General features: G+C 47.7%; 2 protein-coding genes across 5 annotated transcripts in view; one reads left to right on the top strand and one right to left on the bottom strand.

Moving 5' to 3' along the window:
* Positions 1-15129, bottom strand: part of DCAKD (dephospho-CoA kinase domain containing) — a 135066-nt gene that overhangs the window by 12919 nt on the left and 107018 nt on the right. The window contains exon 2 of one of the 4 annotated variants that reach the window (XM_084615687.1): positions 8209-8229. Coding sequence is in view for 2 of the 4 variants with exons in the window: in XM_084615685.1 (XP_084471811.1) it covers positions 7266-7631 (366 nt within the window). In the remaining 2 variants the exon portion in view is untranslated. Of the gene's footprint in view, positions 1-7265; positions 7797-8208; positions 8230-10742; positions 10908-15129 lie in introns of those variants that run through there. The other 3 variants (XM_084615686.1, XM_084615688.1, XM_084615685.1) reach the window with 3 other exon arrangements.
* The window catches only part of NMT1 (N-myristoyltransferase 1), a 38372-nt gene continuing 32249 nt past the window's right edge, over positions 9007-15129 (top strand). The window contains exons 1-2 of the mRNA XM_084615684.1: positions 9007-9015; positions 11000-11218. Of these exons, the coding sequence (XP_084471810.1) occupies positions 11091-11218 (128 nt within the window). The 5' untranslated portion in view covers positions 9007-9015; positions 11000-11090. The remainder of the gene's footprint in view (positions 9016-10999; positions 11219-15129) is intronic.

Here is a 15129-nt window from a genome sequence, read left to right as displayed (position 1 = left end):
CTGGTAAATGATAAGCATTCTTTGTGCTGTGTACTGTGACTATTCTTTGAAATTATTACAGAGAAGCAGCTATTTAGACTAGAAGGATCCTCAACTCTACCTCAAATAACTCTCCATTAAACAACCACCATGTAGTTAATCATAGAATATAAGGGTTGGAAGGAATCTCAGGAGATCATCTAGTCCAATCCCCTGCTCAAAGCAGGACCAATCCCCAACTAAATCATCCCAGCCAGGGCTTTGTCAAGCCTGACCTTAAAAACTTCTAAGGAAGGAGATTCCACCACCTCCCTAGGTAACGCATTCCAGTGTTTTACCACCCTCCTAGTGAAAAAGTTTTTTGTAATATCCAACCTAAACCTCCCCCACTACAACTTGAGACCATTACTCCTCATTCTGTCACCTGCTACCACTGAGAACAGTCTAGATCCATCCTCTTTGGAACCCCCTTTCAGGTAGTTGAAAGCAACTATCAAATCCCCCCTCATTCTTCTCTTCTGCAGACTAAACAATCCCAGTTCCCTCAGCCTCTCCTCATAAGTCATGTGTTCCAGTCCCCATATCATTGTCGTTGCCCTCCGCTGGACTCTCTCCAATTTTTCCACACCCTTCTTGTAGTGTGGGGCCCAAAACTGGACACAGTACTCCAGATGAGGCCTCACCAATGTCAAAGAGAGGGGAACGATCACGTCCCTTGATCTGCTGGCAATGCCCCTACTTATACAGCCCAAAATGCCATTGGCTTTCCTGGCAACAAGGGCACACTGTTGACTCATATCCAGCTTCTCGTCCACTGTAACCCCTAGGTCCTTTTCTGCAGAACTGCTGCCGAGCCATTCGGTCCTTAGTTTGTAGCGGTGCATTGGATTCTTCCGTCCTAAGTGCAGGACTCTGCACTTTCCTTGTTGAACCTCAGATTTCTTTTGGCCCAATCCTCTCATTTGTTTAGGTCCCTCTATATGCTATCCCTAACCTCCAGCGTATCTACCTCTCTTCCCAGTTTAGTGTCATCTGCAAACTTGCTGAGGGTGTAGTCCATGTCATCCTCCAGATCACGAATGAAGATCTTGAACAAAACCAGCCCCCAGGACTGACCTTTGGGGCATGCCGCTTGATACTGGCTGCCAACTAGACATGGAGCCATTGATCACTACCCGTTGAGCCCGACAATCTAACCAGCATTTTATCCACCTTTAGTCCATTCATCCAGCCCATACTTCTTTAACTTGCTGGCAAGAATACTGTGGGAGACCGTATCCAAAGCTTTACTAAAGTCAAGGAATAACACGTCCACTGCTTTCCACTCATCCACAGAGCCAGTTATCTCGTCATGGAAAGCAATCAGGTTAGTCAGGCATGACTTGCCCTTGGTGAATCCATGCTGACTGTTCCTGATCACTTTCCTCTCCTCTAAGTGCTTCAGAATTGATTCCTTGAGGACCTGGTCCATGATTTTTCCAGGGACTGAGGTGAGGCTGACTGGCCTGTAGTTCCCAGGATCATCCTCCTTCCCTTTTTAAAGATGGGCACTACATTAGTCTTTTTCAAGTCTTCCGGGACTTCCCCCGATTGCCATGAGTTTTCAAAGATAATGACCAATGGCTCTGCAATCACATCTGCCAACTCCTTTAGCACCCTCTGATGCAGCACATCCCACCCCATGGACTTGTGCTCATCCAGCTTTTCTAAGTAGTCCTGAATCACTTCTTTCTCCACAGAGGGCTGGTCACCTCCTCCCCATGCTGTGCTGCCCAGTGCAGCAGTCTGGGAGCAGACCTTGTTTGTGAAGACAGAGGCAAAAAAGCATTGAGTACATTAGCTTTTTTCACATCCTCTGTCACTAGGTTGACTCCCTCATTCAGTAAGGGGCACACACTTTCCTTGACTTTCTTCTTGTTGCTAACATACCTAAAGAAACCCTTCTTGTTACTCTTAACATCCCTTGCTAGCTGTAACTCCAGGTGTGATTTGGCCTTCCGGATTTCACTCCTGCATGCCTGAGCAATATTTTTATACTCCTCCCTCCTCATTTGTCCAATCTTCCACTTCTTGTAAGCTTCCTTTTTGTGTTTAAGATCAGCAAGGATTTCACTGTTAAGCCAAGCTGGTCGCCTACCATATTTACTATTTTTTCTACACATCGGGATGGTTTGTCCCTGTAACCTCAATAAGGATTCTTTAAAATACAGCCAGCTCTCCTGGACTCCTTTCCCCCTCATGTTATTCTCCCAGGGATCCTGTCCATCAGTTCCCAGAGGGAGTCAAAGTCTGCTTTTCTGAAGGCCAGGGTCCATATTCTGCTGCTCTGCTTTCTTCCTTGTGTCAGGATCCTGAACTCAACCATCTCATGGTCACTGCCTCCCAGGTTCCCATCCACTTTTGCTTCCCCTACTAATTCTTCCTGGTTTGTGAGCAGCAGGTCAAAAAGAGCTCTGCCCCCACTTGGTTCCTCCAGCACTTGCACCAGGAAATTGTCCCCTACACTTTCCAAAAACTTCCTGGATTGTCTGTGCATCGCTGTATTGCTCTCCCAGCATATCTCAGGGTGATTGAAGTCTCCCATGAGAACCAGGGCCTGCAATCTAGTAACTTCCGTTAGTTGCTGGAAGAAAGCCTCGTCCACCTCATCCCCCTGGTCTGGTGGTCTATAGCAGACTCCCACCATGACATCACCCTTGATGCTCACACTTCTAAACTTAATCCAGAAACTTTCAGGTTTTTCTGCAGTTTCATACTGGAGCTCTGAGCTGTCATACTTCTCTCTTACATACAATGCAACTCCCCCACTTCCAATTACTGTACAACAATGGTTCTCAAACTGTGGGTCAGGACTCCAAAGTGGATCACAACTCTCTCTGAATGTGGTCGCCAGGCCTGGCTGAGACTTGCTGTGGCCCAGGGCCGAAGCCCAAGCCCCACTGCCCAGGGCTGAAGCCTGAGGGCTTCAGCTCTGGGCAGCAAGACGCAGGTTGCAGGCCCCCTGCCTGGATCAGTGGGGCTCGGGCAGGTTCAGGCTTTGGTCCCCCCCCGGGGTTGTGAAGTAATTTTTGTTGTCAGAAGGGGGTCATGATGCAATGAAGTTTGAGAACCCTGGCCATAAGGATGCTGCTTGAAGTTGGGTTGGTTGCCCACAAGGTGTAACCCTTCCCTCCATTAAAAAGGAAGTGAAGCTATGCCTATAAACCTAATAAGCTTACATTTATATAGTACCTTTCATCCAGAGGGCTCACTAAGATGGTTGTCAAATTTTACTAGCCAGCTCCAAACATTGTGTGTACACACACAGCCACCTCAAGAGGGATGTGTCCATCATGTTCCAGCACAAATTACCACTGATCAGCAGTACAGGCGCAATAAAAATTAACAGATCCAAAAGAAACCACTGGAAGGAATTTAAGGAGTCAGAATATAATTATCCAAGAGAGTTTGATCAACACATTTTGGTATTAACTTAGTTGTGCAAAAAGAGCTCCAGAGTCTTTAATAACCACAGGTTTCAGAGTAGCAGCCGTGTTAGTCTGTATTCGCAAAAAGAACAGGATGACTCGTGGCACCTTAGAGACTAACTAGTTTATCTGAGCATAAGCTTTCGTGAGCTACAGCTCACTTCATCGGATGCATTCAGTGGAAAATACAGTGTGGAGATTTATATACACAGAACATGAAACAATGGGCGTTACCATACACACTGTAAGGAGAGTGATCACTTAAGATGAGCTATTACCAGCAGGAGAGCAGGGGGCGGGGGGGCAGAAAACCTTTTGTAGGGATAAATCAATGTGGGCCATTTCCAGCAGTTGACAAGAAAGTCTGAGGAACAGTGCGGGGGGAGGAATAAACATGGGGAAATAGTTTTACTTTGTGTAATGACCCATCCACTCCCAGCCTCTATTCAAGCCTAAGTTAATTGTATCCAGTTTGCAAATTAATTCCAATTCAGCAGTCTCTCATTGGAGTCTGTTTTTGAAGTCTTTTTGTTGTAATATTGCGACTTTTAGGTCTGTAATCGAGTGACCAAGAACAAATGGACACAAATCAGACGTCAAGAATTATAACATTCATAAACCAGTCAGAGAACACTTCAATCTCTCTGGTCACTATTTCCCCATGTTTATTCCTCCCCCCGCAAACTGTTCCTCAGACTTTCTTGTCAACGGCTGGAAATGGCCCATCTTGATTGTCACTAAAAGATTCCCCCTCCCCGCTGGTATTAGCTCATCTTAAGTGATCACTCATTACAGTGTGTATGGTAACACCCATTGTTTCATGTTCTCTGTGTATATAAATCTCCACACTGTATTTTCCACTGAATGTATCCGATGAAGTGAGCTGTAGCTCATGAAAGCTTATGCTCAAATAAATTTGTTAGTCTCTAAGGTGCCACAAGTCCTCCTGTTCTTTTTAATAACCATGAGTGGTACATCTCATCTGCAAATCTTGGCTACTTACATATTAAAGGGTGGCACTGGATGTGCTTCTTTTCCTTTTCGCTGGTGATCTGTATGTGTATCTATCATATAGATCAAATTTCATAGTCCTGTAAATAGGACATATAGAGGCAGGCCGTGAACTAGTGATGCCAGAGGCCTGATGGGGGGGCGTTTCCAGAAGATTCTGTGGCAGTTGGAGGCAACTCTTCAAAGGGGGAAACTGTGCCAGGCTGTAACATGAAGGAAGCCAATGCCAGATGCCCTGCATAACTATTGCACTGAAACTCACTAGTTCTGCTGCTGTCAGTACCCAAGGAGGTACTCAAGTATCCCGATACTGCTTGGAACGAGAGGCAAGGGCATGTTCCTACTTGTTCTTCAAAAAAGCTTAGGAAAGCAGACTGGGTCAGGCAACGTAACGAGATCCAGGAGGGATTAATAAGGAAATCAGAAATAGAAAGACTACTAATAGTGAAGTCAGTTTTTCACAAGACTCTGACAAGTCACCTTGCTGCCAGCTGAGGAAGACCAAACCATGCATTCCTACTTCAGTGAGCTTTGGATCCGGACATTAGGGCCTAATTCTCCATTCCCTTGCACCCTGAGTCATCACTTACCCCACAGGTGGGGTAACTTTTTGGCTCAAGGTCCACAGCAGGGTATGTAAATTGTACAGCGGGCCATGAATGCTCACAAAATTGGGGGCTGGGGTGTGGGCTCTGGCTGGGGGTGCAGGCTCTGGGGTGGGACGAGAAATGATGAGTTCAGGATACAGGAAGAGGCTCCGGACTGGGGCTGAGGGGTTGGCAGTGCAGGAGGACTGTGTTAACAGTTACCTTTTAGATTTCCATAAGGTGCTTGATTTAGTGCTGAATCATAGAATATCAAGGTTGGAAGGGACCTCAGGAGGTCATCTAGTCCAACCCCCTGCTCAAACTAGGACCTTCTTGATGTTCTGATTAAAAATTTACCATACAAAAATGTAGTCCAGTGGTCCTCAAGCTTTTGTATTGGTGACCCATTTCACACAGCAAACCTCTGAGTGCAACCACCCTTATGAATTAAAAACACTTTTTAAATATTTAACACTATTATAAATGCTGGAGGTAAAGCATGGTTTGGGAGCAAAGGCTGACAGTTTGCAACCCCTCCGTGTAATAACCTTGTGATCCCCTGAGGGGCCATGACCCCCAGTTTGAGAACCCCTGATGTAGGCCATATTAAATGGATTAAAAACTGGTTAACTGAAGAAATTGTATATGGGGAATCAAAGCCCTACAGAGTGCTTCTAGTAAGGTCCTGAAGGGATCTGTTCTCAGCTCAATGCTATTCAATATACTTCTAAAGAGATCTGCTCTAGGAATTATTTTGGGGAAGTTCTCTGGTTTGTTATGCAGGAGGTCAAAGGATCACAACTCTCCCTTCTAGCCTTGGAATCTATGAATATCTTTAATTATCTGAAAGAAAATATAAAATCATTGGTTTCAGAGTAGCAGCCATGTTAGTCTGTATTTGCAAAAAGAAAAAGGAGTACTTGTGGCACCTTAGAGATTAACAAGTTTGAGCATAAGCTTCCGTGAGCTACAGCTCACTTCATCGGATGCATTCAGTGGAAAATACATCCAATGAAGCGAGCTGTAGCTCACGAAAGCTTATGCTCAAATAAATTTGTTAGTCTCTAAGGTGCCACAAGTACTTTTTTTTATAAAATCATTACTAGTCCAATGCACAAATGACAAAAATTGGGAGACTGGTAAATAATGATGGGGACAGATCAGTTATACATACGAATTTGGATTGCTTGGTAAAATGGTGGGCTCAGATGAACAGCATGTTTTAATACAGTCAAATGTAAGGTCATATGCTGAGGAACAGAGTGAGGGTCACACTTATAAGATGGGGGACTGTACCCTGGAATGTAGTGACATGGGGTTATGGTACATAACCCACTGAAAAGACGCTCCTAGTGCAATGCTATAGCTAAGAGGGCACACATGATACTTGGATACTTAAGCAGGAGAATACAGATTATCAGCTCTGTACAGCATTTTGGAGGAGTTTATTGGAAGGCTGTATCCATTGCTTGTGTCCACACTTTAAAGAGGATGTTGAAAATTGGAAGAGGTTCAGAAGAGAGCTGCTAGAATGATGTGAGGTCTGGAAAGCCTGCCTTATAGCGAGAGACTAAAGAAGCTCGATCTATTTAGCATATCCAAGAAATGACTAGACCACTGGAGAAGAGATTTCTGAACATAAATGGTTCTTTAATCTACCAGAAAAAAGCATAACAAGATCCTATGGACAAAAGTTGAAGCTAGGCAATTCAGACTATAAATAAGGCATATAGTTTTAACAGTGAAGGTAGTTAGTCATTGGAATGACTTACCTAGGGATGCAGTGGATTCTCCATCACTTGAAGTCTTTACTTGTAGACTTGATATATTTCTAAAAAAATATGCTATAATTCAAACAGAACTTATGGGCTTCATTCAAAACTTACTAGGTGAGATGTCATGGCCTGTGTTAATTCAGGAGGTCAGTTTAGAGGATCACAATCACAGAAATGGATAATCATTTTCCCTTCTGATCTGAAAAAATAATCTAGGAATTGGTGAATATTGATTCCTTGGCCCCTTATCACACAAGGAATGGGCCCCAGGAATGGGCCCCAAACCAAAATGTTTGATCTTAACTTGCGAGCAGCTCAATATTCAAACTTTTCAAGGCCAGCCCATCTCAGTATCACTCATCCCATTTTATTTTTTAAATGGAACATCCTGATTCTGATGGGATTGTCTACCTAGACTCTTGAACTGGGAGGAAGGGCAGAAGTACCAGTGAATGGAGAGACGGATGAACAGGAGAGGGAGTTTCAAGGTGAGCAGGGGCAGCTGGCACCAGGGTGGGAAGGAGAATCCCAGGAGCTTCTACTTCCATACTGATGGTAGTTCCTTGGCAGCTGGTCCCCCACTCCGGTGGCTTGCATCCCATGCAGTCCCCATCCCACCCCTGGCAGCTGGGATGCACATGCTCCAGCCCCTGCCATGGGCCAGGTATTTCCATTAGGAAGAAGGGACCGGGCGAGGCCACGCCCTGACAGCCAGCCCAATGTTGTGCATCACTATGGTCCTGCTCTCCTCTCCACCCCCACGCCACAGCAGTGGGACACAGCCAGGGCCTGCCCTCTCCCCCACAAGACATTGTGGGGACAGAACACGGATCCACTCCCCTCCAGACTGCCGTTCCGGGGTGCTAGCCTCCCCACCTTGAAAAGCCTGCCCACGGACTGCCCCCCGGGCCCGCGAGGCGAACCCTTCCAGGCACGTGGGGGGAGCCCTGGGCCAGGCGGGCCCCGCAGGCGGCTCGGGGCGGGCGGGGCGCCACGCCAGCTGCTCTCCGGGGGTGGGGGGGGCGAGCTCCCCGGCGCCTCGGACTGGAGCCCACGGGGCCTTAGGAGCCGCGGCGCCGAGCGCTCGCTCCAGGGGACACGCCCGCAGTCCGGCCCCGGGGACAGGGCACGTCGCGCCCAGGCCGGGCCCGGGGAGTCCCCCGCCCAGCCACGGGACAGGCCCCCCCGGGCCACGATGCGGGCCCCGGGACGGCGGAGGGCAGAGCCGCTCCCTGAGGAGCGGGCCCGGGGCGGGGGGGGCGGTTTGCCCCGGCCGGGCCGAGCGGCCTGCCAGTGCCGCGGGGTGACCGCCCCCCGTGGCAGGGGGCGCCGGGCCGAGCGGTCACGTGTCGGGAGCGGGATCACCGGCGGATCTGGCCCGGCCCCCACCTCAGCCTCCGTCCGTCCGTCGGTCCCTCACCCCTGACCCGGGGCCCCCCTCAGCCCCGCCACTGTCCTGCCCTTTCATTGGCGGAGAGGAACCCGGCTCTGCCCGCTCAGCCAATCGTTGCGGCTCTTACTCGGCTCGCCCCGCCCCGCCCCGCGGCGCCCAGGGCGGGGCCGAGGGGGGCGGGGCGCGTGAACCGGGCCGTGGGGTGGGTGGAGGACAGGGGCGGGGTTGTGGGTGTAGCCAGGGCCGAGAGCGTGTAGGAACCAGCGGGCCCTGGTCTGTGCTTGGACCCACAGGGACCTGGACCTCTGCAGAGCCTCCCGGCCCAGGAGGCTGCCCAGAGATGCAGGGGTCTGTCCACCTGGATCTGATTGCAGGAGAGAGGTTTTTAAAACTAATCTGTTACTTTATACCCAGCCAGCATAACGAACACAGGGCAGGCGAGATGACTGCTGTCTCTCTGCTCAGTGCACAAGTGTGCTTTGGCCATCTGTGCAAGCTGCAATTTGCCAGAGTTGCCCTGAAAGAAGAAAAATGCAATATTGGATCCTTACAGGCACAGGACTATGTGTTGCCTTTGTCCATCTGTTTGGGGACAAATAAGCATGCAGCTTACATACCTGATGCAACCAAAGTAGATATCTTTATACCATACATGATACAAGGTTTTCCATATTAAGGGCATGTCAGAAGTGATGCCACAAATATTTCCTAATCAGATTTCTCCTTCTACCTCTGAATAGGTCCCCTCAACAATTGAAAACCTGAAGTAGGAGATTGCATCCTCATATTGAAAACCTTCTCAGGTGGGTTGAGGCTCAGGTAGTTCCGATACCAGTCAAATACCTCACCTCCTGGTAACTGCAGAAAGCAGTCTTAGTCTCCATCTTTTACTGCACCAGTTTAAATAATTTGTCCAACTAGTCTAGTGTCCAGTTGGCAATTCCTGATGCTTTTGAGAAAGGTGAACCATCTCCCCTCCCGTAATGTACTTCCCCATTCATTGCACAGCATCCTGAGGTTCTTCATAGAACTCAGGAAAAACAGGATCCTGTCTGGAAAGCTTAAGAAGGCCCAGTGCAATGCAGTACATCGTGGTGGGACTGAGTTTCCTTCTTGATCATTGAGACCTCCCATAATCCACCTGGCCCACTGCACAATGTAGTACTTCTGTTCCCCTCGGAGGCTCTGAGATCCCGTTACCTGTGTTTAAACCTTCATAGTTTTAAGCCTCATTATTGGTCAAAAATTGATAGGTTCTGCACATAGCAGTCAAGACCAATTTAAGGTCACAATTGCTAGCCCCTTTGTTCAAGAAAAAAGAAAAGGAGTACTTGTGGCACCTTAGAGACTAACCAATTTATTTCAGCATGAGCTTTCGTGAGCTACAGCTCACTTCATCAGATGAATTTGTTCAAGAAGGGACTACTAAGAAGAATACTACACATCCCAGCATGCCCGTGGTCATAGAATCATAGAATAGAATATCAGGGTTGGAAGGGACCCCAGAAGATCATCTAGTCCAACCCCCTGCTCGAAGCAGGACCAATTCCCAGTTAAACCATCCCAGCCAGGGCTTTGTCAAGCCTGACCTTAAAAACCTCTAAGGAAGGAGATTCTACCACCTCCCTAGGTAACGCATTCCAGTGTTTCACCACCCTTTTAGTGAAAAAGTTTTTCCTAATATCCAATCTAAACCTCCCCCACTGCAACTTGAGACCATTACTCCTCGTTCTGTCATCTGCTACCATTGAGAACAGTTTAGAGCCATCCTCTTTGGAACCCCCTTTCAGGTAGTTGAAAGCAGCTATCAAATCCCCCCTCATTTTTCTCTTCTGCAGGCTAAACAATCCCAGCTCCCTCAGCCTCTCCTCATAAATCATGTGTTCCAGACCCCCAATCATTTTTGTTGCCCTTCGCTGGACTCTCTCCAATTTATCCACATCCTTCTTGAAGTGTGGGGCCCAAAACTGGACACAGTACTCCAGATGAGGCCTCACCAATGTCGAATAGAGGGGAACGATCACGTCCCTCGATCTGCTCGCTATGCCCCTACTTATACATCCCAAAATGCCATTGGCCTTCTTGGCAACAAGGGCACACTGCTGACTCATATCCAGCTTCTCGTCCACTGTCACCCCTAGGTCCTTTTCCGCAGAACTGCTGCCGAGCCATTCGGTCCCTAGTCTGTAGCTGTGCATTGGGTTCTTCCGTCCTAAGTGCAGGACCCTGCACTTATCCTTATTGAACCTCCATCAGATTTCTTTTGGCCCAATCCTCCAATTTGTCTAGGTCCTTCTGTATCCTATCCCTCCCCTCCAGCGTATCTACCACTCCTCCCAGTTTAGTGTCATCCGCAAATTTGCTGAGAGTGCAATCCACACCATCCTCCAGATCATTTATGAAGATATTGAACAAAACCGGCCCCAGGACCGACCCTTGGGGCACTCTGCTAGATACCGGCTGCCAACTAGACATGGAGCCATTGATCACTACCCGTTGAGCCCAACAATCTAGCCAGCTTTCTACCCACCTTGTAGTGCATTCATCCAGCCCATACTTCCTTAACTTGCTGACAAGAATACTGTGGGAGACGGTGTCAAAAGCTTTGCTAAAGTCAAGAAACAATACATCCACTGCTTTCCCTTCATCCACAGAACCAGTAATCTCATCATAGAATACATCCACTCATGTACAGACTGATCTACCGCGGCAGCCTCCTCCCAAAGGTTTATGGGAATTGTAGTCCCTGTCGCTTTAACGGGCTCTTCCGCGTTCATCTCATTGCAGACTACAAGTTCCAGCATGCTCCACGCGGCACCGCCCAATCGTGGCGCGCCTAGCTGTGGGGGCGCGGCAGCCGGCGAGGCCCCGTTTCAAGATGGCGGACGACAGTGAGACAGCAGTGAGGCGGCCGCCGTCGAGGCCCCAGCGATCGTCCTGGGAGGAGAATGATCACGAGCACTGCAGCGATTGCGAGAACGAGGAAGAGCACAGCTACAACCGGGGGTAAGAGGGGCCCCAGCGGCCCCACAGAGCGCAGCCGGCCAGCCCCATTGAGAGAGGCTGCGGCCGGGAGTGCGCCGAGTTCCGCCACTGGCGCCTCCTGATTGGCTGCAGGGTGGTATTCCACACTGTGAATGGCTAACGTCTTTGCCAGTCAAAAGGGGAGGGGCCCATGGGCTGCAGCGGCATGCCTCGCAAGCTGAGCAGGGTCAGGCCTGAGCAGGGCGTGGATGGGAGACTTCTGCTGGGCAGCCTCCAAGGAGCAGTGCCGTGTGGACCCGGAGTGGGAGTCGTCTGTGGCTAGGGAGCTGCTGGTGACGCTACTGCCCCAGTAGGAGGCTGGTGGTGTTGCCCCCTGCTGGTGCTTGGGTACTGCCACCATTCACTATGGTTCCTGGGAGAGGCACCTGCTGGAGGGCACAGGGAAGGGGGGTTGAGCATGGGAACCTTCACCACAGGAAAACACAGATAAAACATTCAGCTGGGGTCCTGAGCCGTCGTGGTCATTAATGATCCTGGGGTGCTTTGCACCGGAGTTAAACCTAGGGCTCTGGCCAGGTTTCAGCTGGGCAAAGTACATTTGTCCCCCCTGAATCCACCTGCAGTTTCGATCTGAGGTTTTAACTCCCAAACTGCTGTCATGTTTGCTGTGTACTTTTGCAGCTCCAGTGGTGGCTGAAGTGACTCCTGTGCACAGCAAGTACATATCATGTAATGTATATTATGTCAATATAAGTGAAAGGTTCCACATAAATGTAAGGTGCAGTGACTTGCATCTAATATAACTTGCCAGGTGCTTTGCATTCTGCATGCTGGAAGGTGTTAAAGAACCAATTCAAATATGTATTACTGTAAAGTGGTTACTGTGTAAAGCAGAAATTTTGTAAACAGCGAGAAATCAAAAGGATCAGGGGTTTTGCAAAATATGGATGTGTCTAGGGGCTGCAAAACCATCAGTGCTGTAAGAAAATAGATCATGTACAGCAAGAAAAGAGGGGATGGATCCATGCTGCAGACAAGACTCTGGTTGTAGGTGGATCCTGTCTTTGCAGTAAAGCAGGATGTTCCCAAACTGAGTAACTCCGTTTTGCTTACCTGGCACTAATCTTCAGAGGCATTCCTTCCTACTGCCCCAAACTGGTGTGGAAGGAAAAAGGGATAAAGGGAATTTGAACACAGACATCTTAGTTTTCTTAGGAATAGAGCAAGAGTCAGGCAAACTCTAATAACTCGAGACTTTAAGGGAGGGCCGAAGCAAGTGGGAAAACTGTAAGAGATGCTGTTTTGACCTTGTGTTAGATAAGAATGGAACGCAGACTGTAGCAGGAACTGCTGAGAAAAGTGAGATATCAGGAAGGAATATGTATAAACAAGACATGGCTGTTGATCATTATTGTATGCAACAAAAGGTATAAATGCTTGCCCTAATTGTTTATCTGGCAGAGACCTGCCTAGAAAGGGGGAATCCCTGTCCGTGCGCACTCTCCCCTTGCAATTGCGTGAGAATAAACTGTCTCTGACTTGTTGCAAACAACCTAAGAGTGAAGACTGCGTTTTTCTTCCACACTGGCAAGGGTACTTATTATCTGCACAGAGACTGACTCCTCAGTGTCCCTTTCCTGATGTACCGGCTCCTCCTCTCTCCATGTTAGCAAGCATGTAGCACACCCCTTGGCTCTGTAGATGGAATAGGAATACTTCATTAAAGTTTCATTCCAAGGTTTTATTCTAGTACTTGGGCTGTTACACTGGAGTTAGTTAAGAAAGGCAGTGTCTTCGGAACCTGTATTTGGAACTTTAATTTTTTAGGCCCTGTGCACACGTACCTACAGTCATGGATTAAACAGGATTTTAGTGTGGTTTTCCTGATCAGTGTGAGCCAGGATTTTTTTTCCCCTCTGAAGTATGATGCTGACTAACACCTTGGGCCTCATTTACTCACATAGATCAGGGAAACAAGGGTGAGGGTCTCATTTTGCTATTCTTGTCTAATCTATTGGGCTTTTGTAATGACCTGTTCTTTTAATGGAATATTTATGCTGGAGATTTTATCCTGCCTTTGCTATTTTGGTACCTAAATAACAGCTTGAGGAAGCCGGTTCATGGATAGAATCTTGCTGTTTTGCAGTTTCATATTGTGGATCTGTGTATGGAGTAGGGCAGGCTGGTTTTAACAGTCCTAGTGTGAAATGCAATTGTAGTGTCCCAGGTATAAGGCTGCTTATGGCACCCATGTTAGGGCTCTGTGCTCCACCATCTTCTTATTGCTGTCCATAGTAGGATACAGAAAACTTCAGTGATGTGGATAGCTTAAAGGAGAGACACCCCCTAACCCGCCATTAGAATCATAGAATATCAGGGTTGGAAGGGACCTCAGGAGGTCATCTAGTCCAACCCCCTGCTCAAAGCAGGACCAATCCCCAATTAAATAATTCCAGCCAGGGCTTTGTCAAGCCTGACCTTAAAAACTTCTAAGGAAGGAGATTCTTCCACCTCCCTAGGTAACGTATTCCAGTGTTTCACCACCCTCCTAGTAAAAAAGTTTTTTCTAATATCCAACTTAAACCTCCCCCACTGCAACTTGAGACCATTACTCCTTGTCCTGTCCTCTTCTACCACTGAGAATAGTCTAGAACCATCCTCTTTGGAACCCACTGTGTGTGCATTTTAGTTTACACACTGGAGCTGACAGTCACATGTATGATCACATTTTTCTAGCGGTTCCTGGCTTGTGCTGGGCAAATCTGAGCTTCAATTGAGAGACTTTTTATGTTTTTCATATCCTTGACCCCATTAGGTAGTTGGTATACTATGAGCTGAAGAGCAGTCTCTCTTTGTCAGCAGCTTTTATTAGGCAATGTCACTTGTGAAGAAACCATAGCTAATAAAAGGTCAGACTGGAAACATTGAAGAAGCTTTCTTGTGTCGACACAGCCTTGCTGTAATATTTCATTTGCCTCATGGGTGGGGCACTGCATCTTAATTGAATAAGGTTAGCTCTGCTCTGGGCTTGGAAGCTGTAATTTCTTTCTTCTCTGACATGATTTGGTTTGTAAGAGCAGATCCAAGCAGAAATGAGAAGCAGGGTTTGATCACGACTGATGACTCTGCTTTGTGTTTCCTAATTATATTTCCCAGTCAAAATGAGTTTTAAACTCTCAGGTCCTGTATTCATTAGGGAAGAAAGTCTATTTCTAACCTAGTTTAGCATCCTAGTGTAGACAAGGCAAGTTATTGTTTAAACCCTCACATGGGGAAGCTATAATTACCTTGTCTTCCCTAGAATTAGCACATGACAGTTAAGAGATGAAGTCCTGGTCTACACCTAAAACTCAAGTCAATCTAGCTACATCTCTCAGGGCTGTGAAAAATTTTGCACCCCGAGTGCCATAGGTATTTCAGCCTGACCCCTGGGGTAGATGTGGCTAGGTGGACAGAAGGATTCTTCTGTGGACGTAGCTATTGGCTCTCAGAGCAGTGGATTAACGACATTGACAGCAAAACCCTTCCATTGATGTAAAACGTGTCTATGCTACAGCGGTAGTGTGGGCATAGTCTAACGAACGTCAAACATTTGCTGTGTGGAACAGACATCAGGGGTGTCCAGACTAGACTTCGCAAAGGTGTTTGGAAAGTTTTTAAAACTCGTTTCGACTGGCGATGAAGTTCGAAAGCAGAGTCCATAGATATATTGATAGTGAAGACATGCCTTGACGACTCACCCAAACACCCTTCCCCCACATTCAAAGGACCCTGAAAGAGAAAAGACCAAAGAGGAAGAAAATGAAAAATTCCAGAACCCCATCTGAGCGGTTTCATTGTTGGTGATGGATGTGCTCTGTGATTTCTCATGCTTGTATTAGACGAACATGCACACAATTAATTAATCTAGTTACTTGGGCTGCCCACAATTC

The sequence above is a fragment of the Lepidochelys olivacea genome (assembly GCF_965140295.1).
Source record: "Lepidochelys olivacea isolate rLepOli2 genome assembly, chromosome: 27".
In the NCBI taxonomy this organism is placed as follows: domain Eukaryota; kingdom Metazoa; phylum Chordata; order Testudines; family Cheloniidae; genus Lepidochelys; species Lepidochelys olivacea.
The sequence above is the reverse complement of the archived record's forward strand: the minus strand, read 5'-3'. Positions and strand labels throughout refer to the sequence as shown.